The following is a 12676-nucleotide window of genomic DNA, read 5'->3' as shown; positions in this document are numbered from 1 at the left end:
CAGCAACCTCTGAGGTTGGAGATGACTGGGCCTTGCACACGTGCTCTGTGTCCTCTTGGCTGGTGGGCCTCTGTGTGCACACTCAGTGACTTCAACCTCTGACTAGCACATGCTCCCTCCTGTCTAGAAGTGTTGCTTGGTAACAGTTATGGCTGAAAGATTCTAAACCGCCAAACTGCCCTGCTGGAATGTTGTGGCGAGAGGCGGTTGGCTTATCTGGAAGCGCCTTTCGAGCTCAGGGACGGAGAAAAGGAGAGGAGCTGAGGAGTATCTGAAGCTCGTAGACTTGACAAAGACTGGGACATGAAGAAGATTTTTGGATTTGAGAGTTGGAAGGGCAAGTTGCCCTTTGGATCCCTAACCAAATGGCAGAGGAACAGCATCGGCATCAGTCCCAAGGATGGTAATAGTACCACCTCTTGGAACCGGTACCACATCCAAGATAAAGATCTCAGAAAGATCCACAGAGCTGCTAGCGCAGGCAATGCGCAAGAAATGGAGGAGATTCTTTTGACAAGTTTAAGGCACTTAAATGATAGAGATAGGAAGAACAGGTAATGGGGACTGTGAGGCCAGTGGGCAGGGGTGAACCTGGAAGAAGGGCTCATCTGCCTGGGCGCAGCCAGGTGAAGCCAGCTCTCCCATCATGGAGAATGCTGGGCTGTCTTCCGGCCCTAAATTCAACCCCACAGTGCCTTGGCAGTGGGGACCTTACCTGGGGCCTAGCGCCCAAATCGACTTAATGAGCAGCAATAAGGAAAACTTTAAGACCCACTCGTAATTCTCCTTATCGAGCACTTTACTGATGATTTTAAAGAGATTTAACTTAATATAATAATAGAAAAAAATTAAATATGTATGGCATTTTATTTTTGACGTTCAGGTTTTTATACCATAATGTTGATATACTATAGAAAACTGTATAATGAGGAAAATAGATCCCATAATAGATCAATTTGTGGGCTAAAAACTCTTCAGAAAAAAATCCAATGTCCATTTTATAGCAGTGCACACCTATGGATGTGTGGTCTTTATTGAGGAACTTCAGAAGGGAACTTTGAAGTGGGAAAATGTCTGTGGTCTTGAATAGAAACACTCATTTTCTCAAAATGTGTGGTCTTTCTACATTTATCATTCTTACATAAACCAACACTATCATGGTGTTAAAATTTTGGGGTTACACACTGTGTTTTTTTGTCTTGATGAAATTAAGACAAATTTTGTATAATAGACAGAGATTTGCCTTTCTAGATACCAACATGTGCTATAGATATCCAGAAATTAATTTGTTTACTAATAGCTGAAAGGACAGAAAAATGATTGGAACAGCCCAGAAAATGCCCAAATACCCAAATATATATATGTAAGTCTTTAGAACTGGTAACATTTCATGTTCGTAGGAAATACCTGGCAATAAATACCTGTTAAGTATTTGGAAAAATCTACGTAGATTTTTAAATCACAAAAATTAGTTCCAGATGGAATATAAGTTAAAATTTTAAACATAGAAAATGAGAAAAGTCCCGAAAGAAAACACAACTGCCTATTGATAACTTTTATGTTGCTAAGACTTCAAAAGCAAGAATTCTGAAGGTTGACTGAGCACTATGAAAAGTCAAAGCCCTCTGTATATCAAAAAAAAAAATATTAACAAAATGAAAGAAAATGTTCTTGCAAAATATTTAAAATGTAAGTGTATCAGAGAAAAGATATATCTTTATTTCACAGAGAAAGCCTTGAAATCAATAAGAAATTGGAAACTGGACAAAACACTTTTTCTATACCTACAATTGACCAATAATCATAGGAAAAAATATTTAGTGTCACTGGTAAGAAAAGAAATTTAAGTTAAAACAGGAATAAAAAAGATGTCTCCATCCATAACGCTTGCGAAGATGAGGGGCCATGGTACTTAAACAGTTATTTAAAGTTCAAGAAGCTTTTCACTTTTTAAACAGGCAGTTGGGTGATAAGCATCACATTTAAAAACATATATTCTCTTTACCCATCAATTCCATTATTACTAAAGTATCTTCATGAAATAATTAGGTTAATTACATACAATTGATTTTTCTAAGCACTGCTTACCATAGCAATGTATTAAGATGAACTCATAGAAATGAATGATAAATAAATTGCAGTGCATCCACAGGATGAGATATGTGACTATTAAAGGTGGTATAGATCATAGATGTATGTTGTCATGTAAGATATACTTTGGTAATCAGAAATGGAGAAAAAAATTGATTTGATTATACTTACATCCAAAAAAGAAAATTTTCACTTATACTACAAATGCTCGGAAATACATTTTATCCCATTTTGCACATATTTTTGGCAAAATGGGATAATATGTGCAAAATGGGATGAAATGCATTTCCGAGTATTTGTAGTATAAGTGAAATTGTTCTTTTTTAAAAGACCTGATTTCTACAATGAACATGTATAGATATCCCAGTAAAAGTTTATTATTAATGAAATGATCCTGGGGAAGGGCAGGAATATGAATCTTGCATGGATGAAAATGATTCCTTTCTATTTTTTGAAGTTTGTTGATGATCAATATCTTTTGACAATTTTAATGTCTTCAGAAATAAAATAAATTCTTTCATCAGTGACTGTGGAGTTTATGTATATATTTCAGCATACACATATATATTTTTTATTATATGTAGCTTTATTACATATATGTAAAGGATTGTAATCATTTTAGTTGTGTCCTTATGATAGGAAAAAATCAATAAGAGCACATATAAGTGATTACTACTAATGCAGAAGTATTGCTTTACTGTATAAACATTTCTTTATAAATATTGAATTCTGCAACTATAGTTATCCATTCTGTTGATCCATTAATTCATCAAAGATAACCTAGATACCTATTTGTAGTGGACATGGTCTTTTCAGGACCCTTTCAATCTGTCTCTCAGATCTTTTCATCCTTCAAAACTTCATGGTGCTCAGAATAAACCAAATGAGAAATTGAAAATTGTAGTGTTTAAAACTGAAGCTTTTCTCCCTCCTTTGAAAAGTATATCTGAAAGTAGGAAATTGTAAAAGATAACCATTACTGGTCCTTTTTAAAATGTATAATAGTATTAAATGCTAATATCAATCATTGGAAATATCTGATTTTCATATAACCTCTATGTCTAACTATTGAATAAAATGAGCCATCACTATTCATTTGAATACTGAGCTCCCTTTCACTTAAAAGTTCTTGACAATCAAACTAAGAATTACTTGAAAAAAATTCTTTTCCTGTTTTGTTATTTTAGTCATCTTTCCTTATAATACTTCTAAGAACTAAAATTTACTTCAATACCAACCAAATATCCAGAACTGCAATAGGTCTGTTGTATAAACCATTATTTCACTTAATGTAAGGCACAATGGATTATAGTATGATGCCCACTCTTTTATGCACTGGTAAGAGAGTGTTAGAAATGCTGCCAATTATGGGTGAAAAGCACCCAGAATTGTAAATTGCATTTTAGTGGCAGAGATGTTAAAATGTAAGAAAATAAGCATCTTAAGAAGCATTGAAACATTGTGTTCTTTCTAATTTTTAAGACACATTTGCCAATAAAAGCATAATGATAACATGTTACTAAATTGAAATGTTGTCTTTGTAAAGTAGTCATAATAATAATTATAATAATTTAACAATTATAGAGCTGTTTTGTGCTAGGAACTGTAGCAAATACTTTGCATAAGTTCCATTTAAGCAAACAACAATGTCCTGTGAAATAACCACTATTTTTATCCCCATTGTATGGATGGGGAAATTGAGGCACAGAAAGAGTAAGTGATAACTAATAAGTGACAGAGTGAAAATAGAATCAAAACGAAATTGAGCCGATCCCCAGGTCATGCTCTCTCTATTCACATAGGCTGCTCTTTTATTAATGTGGTGAGTAACATGAGCTAATAAATATTGTACATTCTCCAGAAGAAAACTAAATATTTGTTTCTCCAATTTCCTAAAACTCCTCTCACTTTTATAGGACTGCTCTACATTTGGCTTGTGCCAATGGCCATCCGAAAGTGGTAGCTCTCCTAGCAGACAGTAAATGCCAGCTTAACCTTTGTGACAATGAAAACAAGACAGCCCTGATTAAGGTACATACATAGTAGCCAACACTAAAATGTGAGATGGATTTGATTTAATTATGGATATTTAGAATGAATTTATCTCATTTAAATAGAACTAATTGGTAAAAGTTGTGTAAGGTTTCCTTTGAATTCCTAACACTTCCCATCTGTTTCTGGGCACAATACCGACAGGCCGTACAATGCCAGGAGGAGGAATGTGCAACTATTCTGTTAGAACGTGGTGCCGATCCAAATATAATGGACATCTATGGCAACACGGCTCTGCACTATGCTGTCGCTGGTCAGAATATGGACATAGCAACAAAGCTACTTTCATACAAGGCCAATATTGAAGCAAGAAACAAGGTATAGATCAACTAAATTCATTTATAAAATATTGGAAATACATGTTTTTTTGTTTCTGTTTGTTTCTTTTTTTTTTTTTAGCCACAGCATATTTTTTCTAATATATATACTGTAAATTATATATCAGGCACTGACACCATGGAAAGAACTTAAAGCCAAGTCAGGGAGGGCTGGACAGACGTATCCACGGAATGAGCAAAGCTCTGTCTCCTGGTTACTGCCCTTCCACCCCAGAAGAAAGGACTTCCTGATAGTGCCTGGGAGCAGGTGATAGGCTCAGTACTCACAAAATACTGAGAGCCTGGGGAGAGTGAAGTGATGGTGGGGGCTGGCTTCTGTGCAGGCAATGGCCTAGGAAGTGGGATCCTCTAGGCATGGGGGAGAGGAGGAATGGAGACCTAGCCCCCAGCAGGGAGAGTTGTGTGAGTACCAGTGGGAAGGGGAAGCAGCAGGCCACAAATCTTGAACAATCCAGAATCCCAATGTTCTAAAGACTGGGGCAAGTGGATCAGGTCATGTCTGGACCTTCGGCAAAGTATGCACTTGTGCTCATAGCCACTCTGCCAGCCAGTGACCAATTTTAAAAAGGTAGATATGCATTTGGGTCCCAAGATTATCACTATAATTTTACTTCTGTTTTAGATTTTGCCTAAAATATAAAATGTTTTGTTAATAGCAATCAAAATGAAACCAGAATAAAGACTAATTTTAATAAAAGTAGATATACATTTGGGTCCCAAGATTATTATTATAATTAAGAATAAAGTTTCAGATTGAGCTTTGTAACAGCTAAAGTAAAAATCTGTCATCTTATAATCTGAGAAAACCCATGGACCATTCAGTAATAAACAATCAAAGTTTATATGAAGTCCATGTCTTTTTAATTTAGAGTCCATTTTCTTCATGACTCTTTTGGAGCAGGGGTGCCTGAAACTGACACTTGAGGTCCTAATAGCATTGATAGAAGAGAATCCAGCAAGTTTGTACAACCTGGAGAAACCTTCTCTTCTGTTGGAAAGCTTTCAAAACTGTATCCCTGAGATAACATTTTCTCAAATGTTAATGTTTGCCACAAAAAAATATTGTCAAATTGGGATTTAGCTAAGTTAAACATTTCCTTAGGACTAGGCATATAAAGCACATTCTGTATTACTTCTCAAACACAGGTAATCCTTCTGGAATCTTTCTATCGGGGCACAGTATTTAACTTCTGGTAGATATTCTTTGGACTATGATTTGTGAAACACTACTCCAGTGATAATCATTTACATTATTAATTCAATAAAAATTCTTAAAATGTTTACTATTGTGATTTAGTGTTTGGAGCTACAGAGATTTAAAAAAAAAAAAAAAAAAAGCCCCTGCCCTCAAGAAGCTCTTGGTTTAGATGGAGAGCAATACAATAACTACTGAATATTACGATAGATACTTTGATAGGAGCCAGGATTCTTGGAGCCGGTGCTGTCAATGTTTGAAGAGAGTTTTGGAGAATGATGTTGCAGTTAATCTGTTGAAGGGTAGAGGAGGGTATTTTAAAGAGAAGGAGCAGCAGGTGACAGCCCAGAAGGATATTTTTAGAATTTCTATATTACAAGCTTAAGATTGCATTATATTTTACAAGTTTTAAAATTCGGGTTTGAGTTATGTAATTTCATAAGTTATTAATGGTTTTTGCTGTTTTACAGAATGAACTCACACCACTTTTACTTGCTGTGACTGAAAAGAAACAGCAAATGGTGGAATTTTTAGTAAAGAGGAATGCAAATGTACATGCAGTCGATAAGGTGAAAAGGTACCGATGTTTGTCTTCTTTTAACTTTATATTGTTCTAGAGTGTTAACAATCACTCGGGTCAGAAAGATAACTTAATAAGAAGAGGATTAACTTATACTTATGTAGTGAAAGTTATCAGGACATCATTCATTAGGGGAAAAAGTAATTCTGACCGGACAACAGGAAGAATAGGATACTGCAGTATTCATATTTGTATTTATTTACAATATTGATTAATGCCATTTGTAATTTGATGTTTTTGGTCATGAGATCTTATATTAGTCAAGGGGTTTCATGTTAGTTTTATTCGTCATATATTGTATGGACTCTGACTTTCAATGATACAATATTGAAATTAATTTCACTTATAGTATTTTTAAACCTGTACTTCATATATAGTTTTCCTTAAAAGGTGCATATTAAACATAAATCAGAGTTGATTTTGTCTTTTGGATGACTCTTTGCTTTAAATTGTGATTTTTGATTAATACTGATGTTATTAGATTATCCCTATGAATTACTACTCCGAGATACTAAGAGTTCCTCACTTTTTTTCCTTTTTCATTTCAAGTATATTTTGATGTTTTTATTTCTAATTGGTATGGGTAGAAGGAGGAAAGATAACTTTAATGGAATGAATTTTTCCTTTAATGAAAACGAGTCATCGGTGAGTGATAAATTAAAAAAAAAAAAATGGGCTTTCAATTCACACAAGACTGGGTTCAATGCCTAGCTTTCCAACATGCCAGGTGTGTGACCTTGGGAATGTTACTTATCATCACCAAATATGTGTCCTGATATGAAAAGGAGGATAATAATATATCCTGCAATTGTGGACGTAAGAATATCCAGCATTTCATTTAGCGCTAGCACATACTTATCAGCATCATTAACTCTAGGACTATTATTATTATAATTATTGTTAATGTTATTGTTTTGAACCTGCAAATAGCTATTATTACCTAACTTCTAGCTGAGTTTTGATACAATAAATATATCAGACCAAGGAAAACACAGGATTTCTTCATTTAAATCTTCAGCTTCTTCAGATAAGGGCCCTCAGCATAGTTTCTTATCTATTTAAGGACTTTAAATTGGCAACTTCCATGTAAACCCCAATTGGAGCAGGAGGCATCTTTTTGTCCCTTCCTTTTAGCCTTGTTGGTAATTTACAAAGATGAACACGTAAACATGTAAATGGTCAATTCTACACAGACAAGGACGATATGAACTCAGTAAAGTATATCAAATTAGCTTAAATAACTTTATTAACATTCTGAAGGGTGAAGTTATCTCTCTGTTATTTTAGAACAGCCCTCATGCTTGCTGCAAATGATCCATCTTCAGATATAGTCAGGCTTCTTCTTCAGCAAGGTGTCGATGTCTTCGCTAAAGATAACAATGGATGGACTGTAGAAGAACATGCTTTGAAGAGAGGTTTTAATTTGTAAGCATTTACATTAAAATGCTAGTTATCACAAAACTGAGGTGTACAATAATTTAACTGTTACATCTTTCACAACAGGTGAGATGTCATAGTATGGTTCAGGCAGTTTGGCAATGGCAGTGAGTTAGTGTCTATCCTCAGACAGAGACCAAACGAAAGGCTGGACTAGGCAGAAGTAACAATGGGCACAGATTCTTTATCCCTAGGGATCCTAGAATGACCTATTTTATTCCCAAAATAACCCCTGTGCCTGGGATACAAATAATGTCTCTTCTCTAATTTTTCCAATTAGGTATTTTGGGTCTGGAAATGTCAATTTAGCAGAAAATTCTGTATGGGGGGGCAGGGGGTAGAGGGGAGCTATCTTCTATACTCTTCCCCTTGAATTTTTCAAAAAACTAAGGAGTTCCCTAAGCCCAAGGGAAACAGTCCTCTCTCCCAAGTCAGATGGAGGGGTAAAGGAGGACATGCTAATCAGTCCGTTGTGTCCATTGATTCTATTGCTGCACAGTGGCTCATTAAAACTGGACCTGGGGTTATGATTGACCTTTGCTCACAGGTTGCCCTTGCTGATCTAGATTCCTCAGTCTTCATGGTGATCCACACTTGGACTTCCAAGTTACAACTTTTTTAGGTTATATACATATGCGTTTTTGTTCAGCCCTATTCCAAAGGACCAGCACCCCGTTCTGGTAGCTGGACCTCCTAGTCTTAGGTACACACACCCTTTGCCCCACACTCGAAAACCTAGGTGGAATTCCCCTCTTAACCCAGACCTTCAGGGTGAGTTACCCTTTGAACATCTTGTTTGTGTTTTCTGCTAGCAAATGCTAGCTGGAAGCATTCTAAGTTGTCAGAGTGGTTCAAATAATGCTGCAGGAAAAGATCAGGCTTTCTTTTCTCCTTTGTTACCAGATCTGCACCACAAGGCCACTTGATATCCTGCACCTTTTCTTAAGTGATGGAGAGTTCCATAGTGCCCTCCCAGAGTAGCAAACACCAACTTTCCTAAGATTCCAGTATTAAGTTTGGCTCCTCAAGTGATCTGTTTTTTAGAATAATGAAAATCTTCCAATCTACCTCAGGGCTCAAAATAATTACAATTATGCCTCCTGTGGAAGGCAGTCAACAGAAAGCTCTGAATCTAAAGTAGGTTATTTGGCATCAGAGTAACAAAGCCCCAACCATGACTCATCAGTATCCATGTGCAAATGTAGTATTAGGTAGGTAGGTAGTCAGGCATGAGTGACAGGAGCAAAGGCCCAGCTCTGTAACCATAGAAACCTCCCTTGAGGACCTTCCTTAGGGACTTCCCAGAAACACCTCCCTTTTAGGGTTATAAATTACCCTAAATCCTAGAGCACAAAGGCCATAAAAGCTGTTGGCTAAATCAGCTACAAACACATGTGCAGAAAATACCGCCCATAACTTCAACCTCGTTATACCATCATTATAAAATCATGACTATACCTAGAAGTTCATGAATCTAATTATAACAGACTGAATTCTGGGTGAGCACGAGCGCACTAGGCAAAGTTATGTAGCAGCCAACTGTCAGTCAAAATGACCTCACATAGAGATCATCTAGGCCCTCCCATCATGGCCCAAATATAAACAGACCTTCCCATTTCTGCATTGTTACAGCTTTCCTGGCAGAAATCCACCCCTTCCTTTGGGGTGTAGTATCTTATCTCTTCATCTCCTAAATTCCACAGGGCTGCAGCCTTCCTTAGCATGGCCCTTCTTCTAAAATATATTTTCAATAAATCTTACTTTTTCTCAAACTCATCAATCTGTAATTCTTTGCTGCATCGGTAGGGAAGAACCAAGGGACAACACACATAATGCCACCATCCACTGTCCTCCACCTCCTCCTCCCAGATGTCACCTCACCCCAGCAGTGACAGTAGGGGTATATCTTCTAAATAATAGGGGTATATCTTCTAAATAATAGGGAGATTCAGCATCATTCTAATAAAGATCTGCTGCTTTAATGATTGAGTACTCGGAAAAGGGAAGTAGTAGTCCAAGCCAGGTCTTGACCTCTCTTAGGTTTCTGCCTTTGGTGTGATTAGCTCCAATAACAGAGGACACTTTTGTTATCTGATTTAATGAGGTAATATCTTTATAAATACATTTAGTAAAAATTATATAATAGACAAGATGCCCTGAATTACAAAGTATAAAGAAAGATAGCTAATGATCAAAATTAATAATGTTTTCTGAACACTGTAACATTTGAATATTAGCACCAATAAAAAACACATGGGGTTTATTTGGGATTCTAAAATAGTTTTAGTAAATAAAGTTTAAGAACAGCTCGTTCCATCGTCTTTTTCTTTCTGTGGGCATTTTTTTTGGTGTATGTTCTCATTTAATCTTCCTTGTAAAATAGGGCAGTAAGTTACTCATTTTGTAGTGGAGGACTCATAGCCTCAGAGAAGCATTTTGTCTGACAACAAATAGCTGTTGGTTTTAGATCTAAAACTTCTGAGATCAAGACACTTTCCATTATGTTGAGCTACGTCTAATTAATTAACTGAACTTGTGCCCTCAATTTATGACTGTTTGATCTTCCCTTTTTTTCTTTAATCACTTGCTTACTAATATGTTTGTAGAACTTACACATTTGAAGTGTATAGGGTAATTAAATATTAATGTTACCTCTGATATCATACAAAATACTCTAAGAATTTTATATATTTGGTAAATATTTTCAATTTAGAATAAAGATAGTAATGTTATTTATCACCTGTTTATACACAGCAATTGTAAATTAACCTCTGAGAATAAAGAAGAAAGGAGGTGTAAAGAGTCTTCTCAGAATAGCAATCCAGGTAAGACTTCTGATACTTCCTTACCCTTGGTGGTCCTACCATAGATAAAGTAAAAGAAAGGAAGTTTTGCAAATGACAGTGTGGTGAAAAGAAAAAAAAATGTGGAAATTGCATGCATATTTTATCTTTTTTCATTTCTTAATAGTCTAGTATTGAGAATTATTATGAGATAATTGTATGTATCTTAAAATGAAGACAGTATTGTGTGAAAAGAAATTCGTTTAGTCATGACCCTAGATACCTGTTGATATCATTGTGTAAATAATTAAATGATTTTTAAGTTAGTATGTCATATGTTTCCTCTATAATCACCTTGCAAAAAATTATACTTGTTATAAAACTTGATCTTTTGATGAATTTTTACAGCAAATGCACACATTTAAAAAATGATTACTTGTTATTACACAGTGATTTGTCTCACTAAAAATGTAACTAAAACTAGGACTTAACAATACCTTCCCAGTACCATAAACAGATGGCAAACAATAAGAACCACAAAACTTAGCCAGTATGCAGCAATCCCAAAGAGATTGCTTTTTAAAGATGTCTACTGAGAGAATAGATCAGAAATACAAAAACCTTGTTGAAAGCCTATATATTTTACACATTGTTATTATGCTAACAAAGTCTCGTAAAATTATCATCTTCATTTCTAGTAAGCCAAAACAACATGAGATATGTTAACTTGAAAAAAGATTTTTTTTTTCTTTTGGTTAGATAATTGTCATGATGCTGTAATTTCTTTAGAACAAGATGCTCTGTTGCCATTGGTCCAAAGATAATCCTGATAAATATTCACATAGCCTAAATAGGGACTCAACAAATTGTAAGAAAAGTACAAAAAAGTTTCATGATTACAAAAATGCTACTATGCTAAGTGGACGTGGTACCCACCTAGTGACTGTACAATCTTAACTGTATGAAGACACCTTTAAGTTAGTAGAACTTGATCAAAGAATCTCTTCATTTTACATGTTATAGAAAACACAGAGATGAAATAAAATTTTTGTCTTTAAGGTGCTTATTATATCATAGAGTCATCCCAGGTTTATTTCTGTTTTATTATTATTATTACTAACCCTTTTCCATTTAGAAAAAAAAATGTGCAGCTCACTGCTACTGTTCATTTAACATCACATGTAGGAATGCTATGTTTTCTAGGATTTGACATTTTCAGAGATTGAGAATTACTATGTTTTGTAAATGGAAATGCCATTATAAAACACAGAATACTATAAATAGAATGATGTCATATGTTTCCAAAGACTATCAATATCTGGGTAAGGTTAGGACCGTAATCTGTGAGTTATCTTGAGGTAAATGCTGTAACCCCAAGCATGGTCGGGGAATATATCGGGGCAAACAGGAAAAGGGTTAAACAGAATTTTCAAAGAAAGCTCGTATTTCCTTTATTCATTTGTCTGTTTAATGGTTTGCTATTTAACTATCAAATGTCTTTAGATGCTGAGTTATTCTGATATGTTGCTAAATACAAATATTTTAAAAATACAGTCTGAATGATCTCCCAAAACTTGTTATTATCATTGTCATGTTTATTATTTATTATATTTATTCAGTGCTCACTAGGTAAAAGAGCCCACTGGGAACTTATAATTATTATCTGTACTTTTTATTAGACTGTAATATATGCCAGGTACTTTAATTTTATAATGAAGAATTACAGTTTCAAAAATGTGGGTAGGATTTAAGGTAAGCATGAAGAGTGAGTAGAAGGTTACCAGGCAAAGTCCAAAGGACAATGTTTGGCAGAAGAACATCTATCAAGATTACACATTTGGCAGAAAGGACAGCAGTGCAGAGCATAGGGCGTACAAGTGAACTTTGCAGGATTTAGGAGCCATTCAGTTTCAATGGTACAAAAAGTTTACCATGGAAATGGTTGGGAATGAGATGAATGGCTAAGGCATGGTTAAGAGAGTCTTTAGTACCATAGAAAGGAATAGAGCTTATCCTGTAGGCGTTGGAGAATGCATCAGATAGAATGCTTTTAGATACAGATAATAGGTGACCTAAGTAACACTGCGTAAAAACAGCAAGAACCGCAATTGTTTTGGTGATTCAATGCTGTCATCAGGATCCCAGTTGTCATCCTTGTTTCAGCTGTGAGGTTGTCAGTGTTTCATTTCTATCTCTTTTC

At 35.3% G+C, this 12676-nt stretch overlaps 1 protein-coding gene across 1 annotated transcript in view; it reads left to right on the top strand.

Moving 5' to 3' along the window:
* The first annotated feature begins 303 nt into the window (after positions 1–303).
* Positions 304–12676, top strand: part of LOC105307145 (ankyrin repeat domain-containing protein 26-like) — a 65746-nt gene continuing 53373 nt past the window's right edge. Inside the window, exons 1-5 of the mRNA XM_011382507.1 lie at positions 304–554; positions 4008–4122; positions 4288–4461; positions 6147–6253; positions 10448–10518. Coding sequence (XP_011380809.1) covers positions 304–554; positions 4008–4122; positions 4288–4461; positions 6147–6253; positions 10448–10518 — 718 coding nt within the window. The remainder of the gene's footprint in view (positions 555–4007; positions 4123–4287; positions 4462–6146; positions 6254–10447; positions 10519–12676) is intronic.

This window comes from Pteropus vampyrus, unplaced genomic scaffold (assembly GCF_000151845.1).
Source record: "Pteropus vampyrus isolate Shadow unplaced genomic scaffold, Pvam_2.0 Scaffold481, whole genome shotgun sequence".
Classification (NCBI taxonomy): Eukaryota; Metazoa; Chordata; class Mammalia; order Chiroptera; family Pteropodidae; genus Pteropus; species Pteropus vampyrus.
The sequence above is the reverse complement of the archived record's forward strand: the minus strand, read 5'-3'. Positions and strand labels throughout refer to the sequence as shown.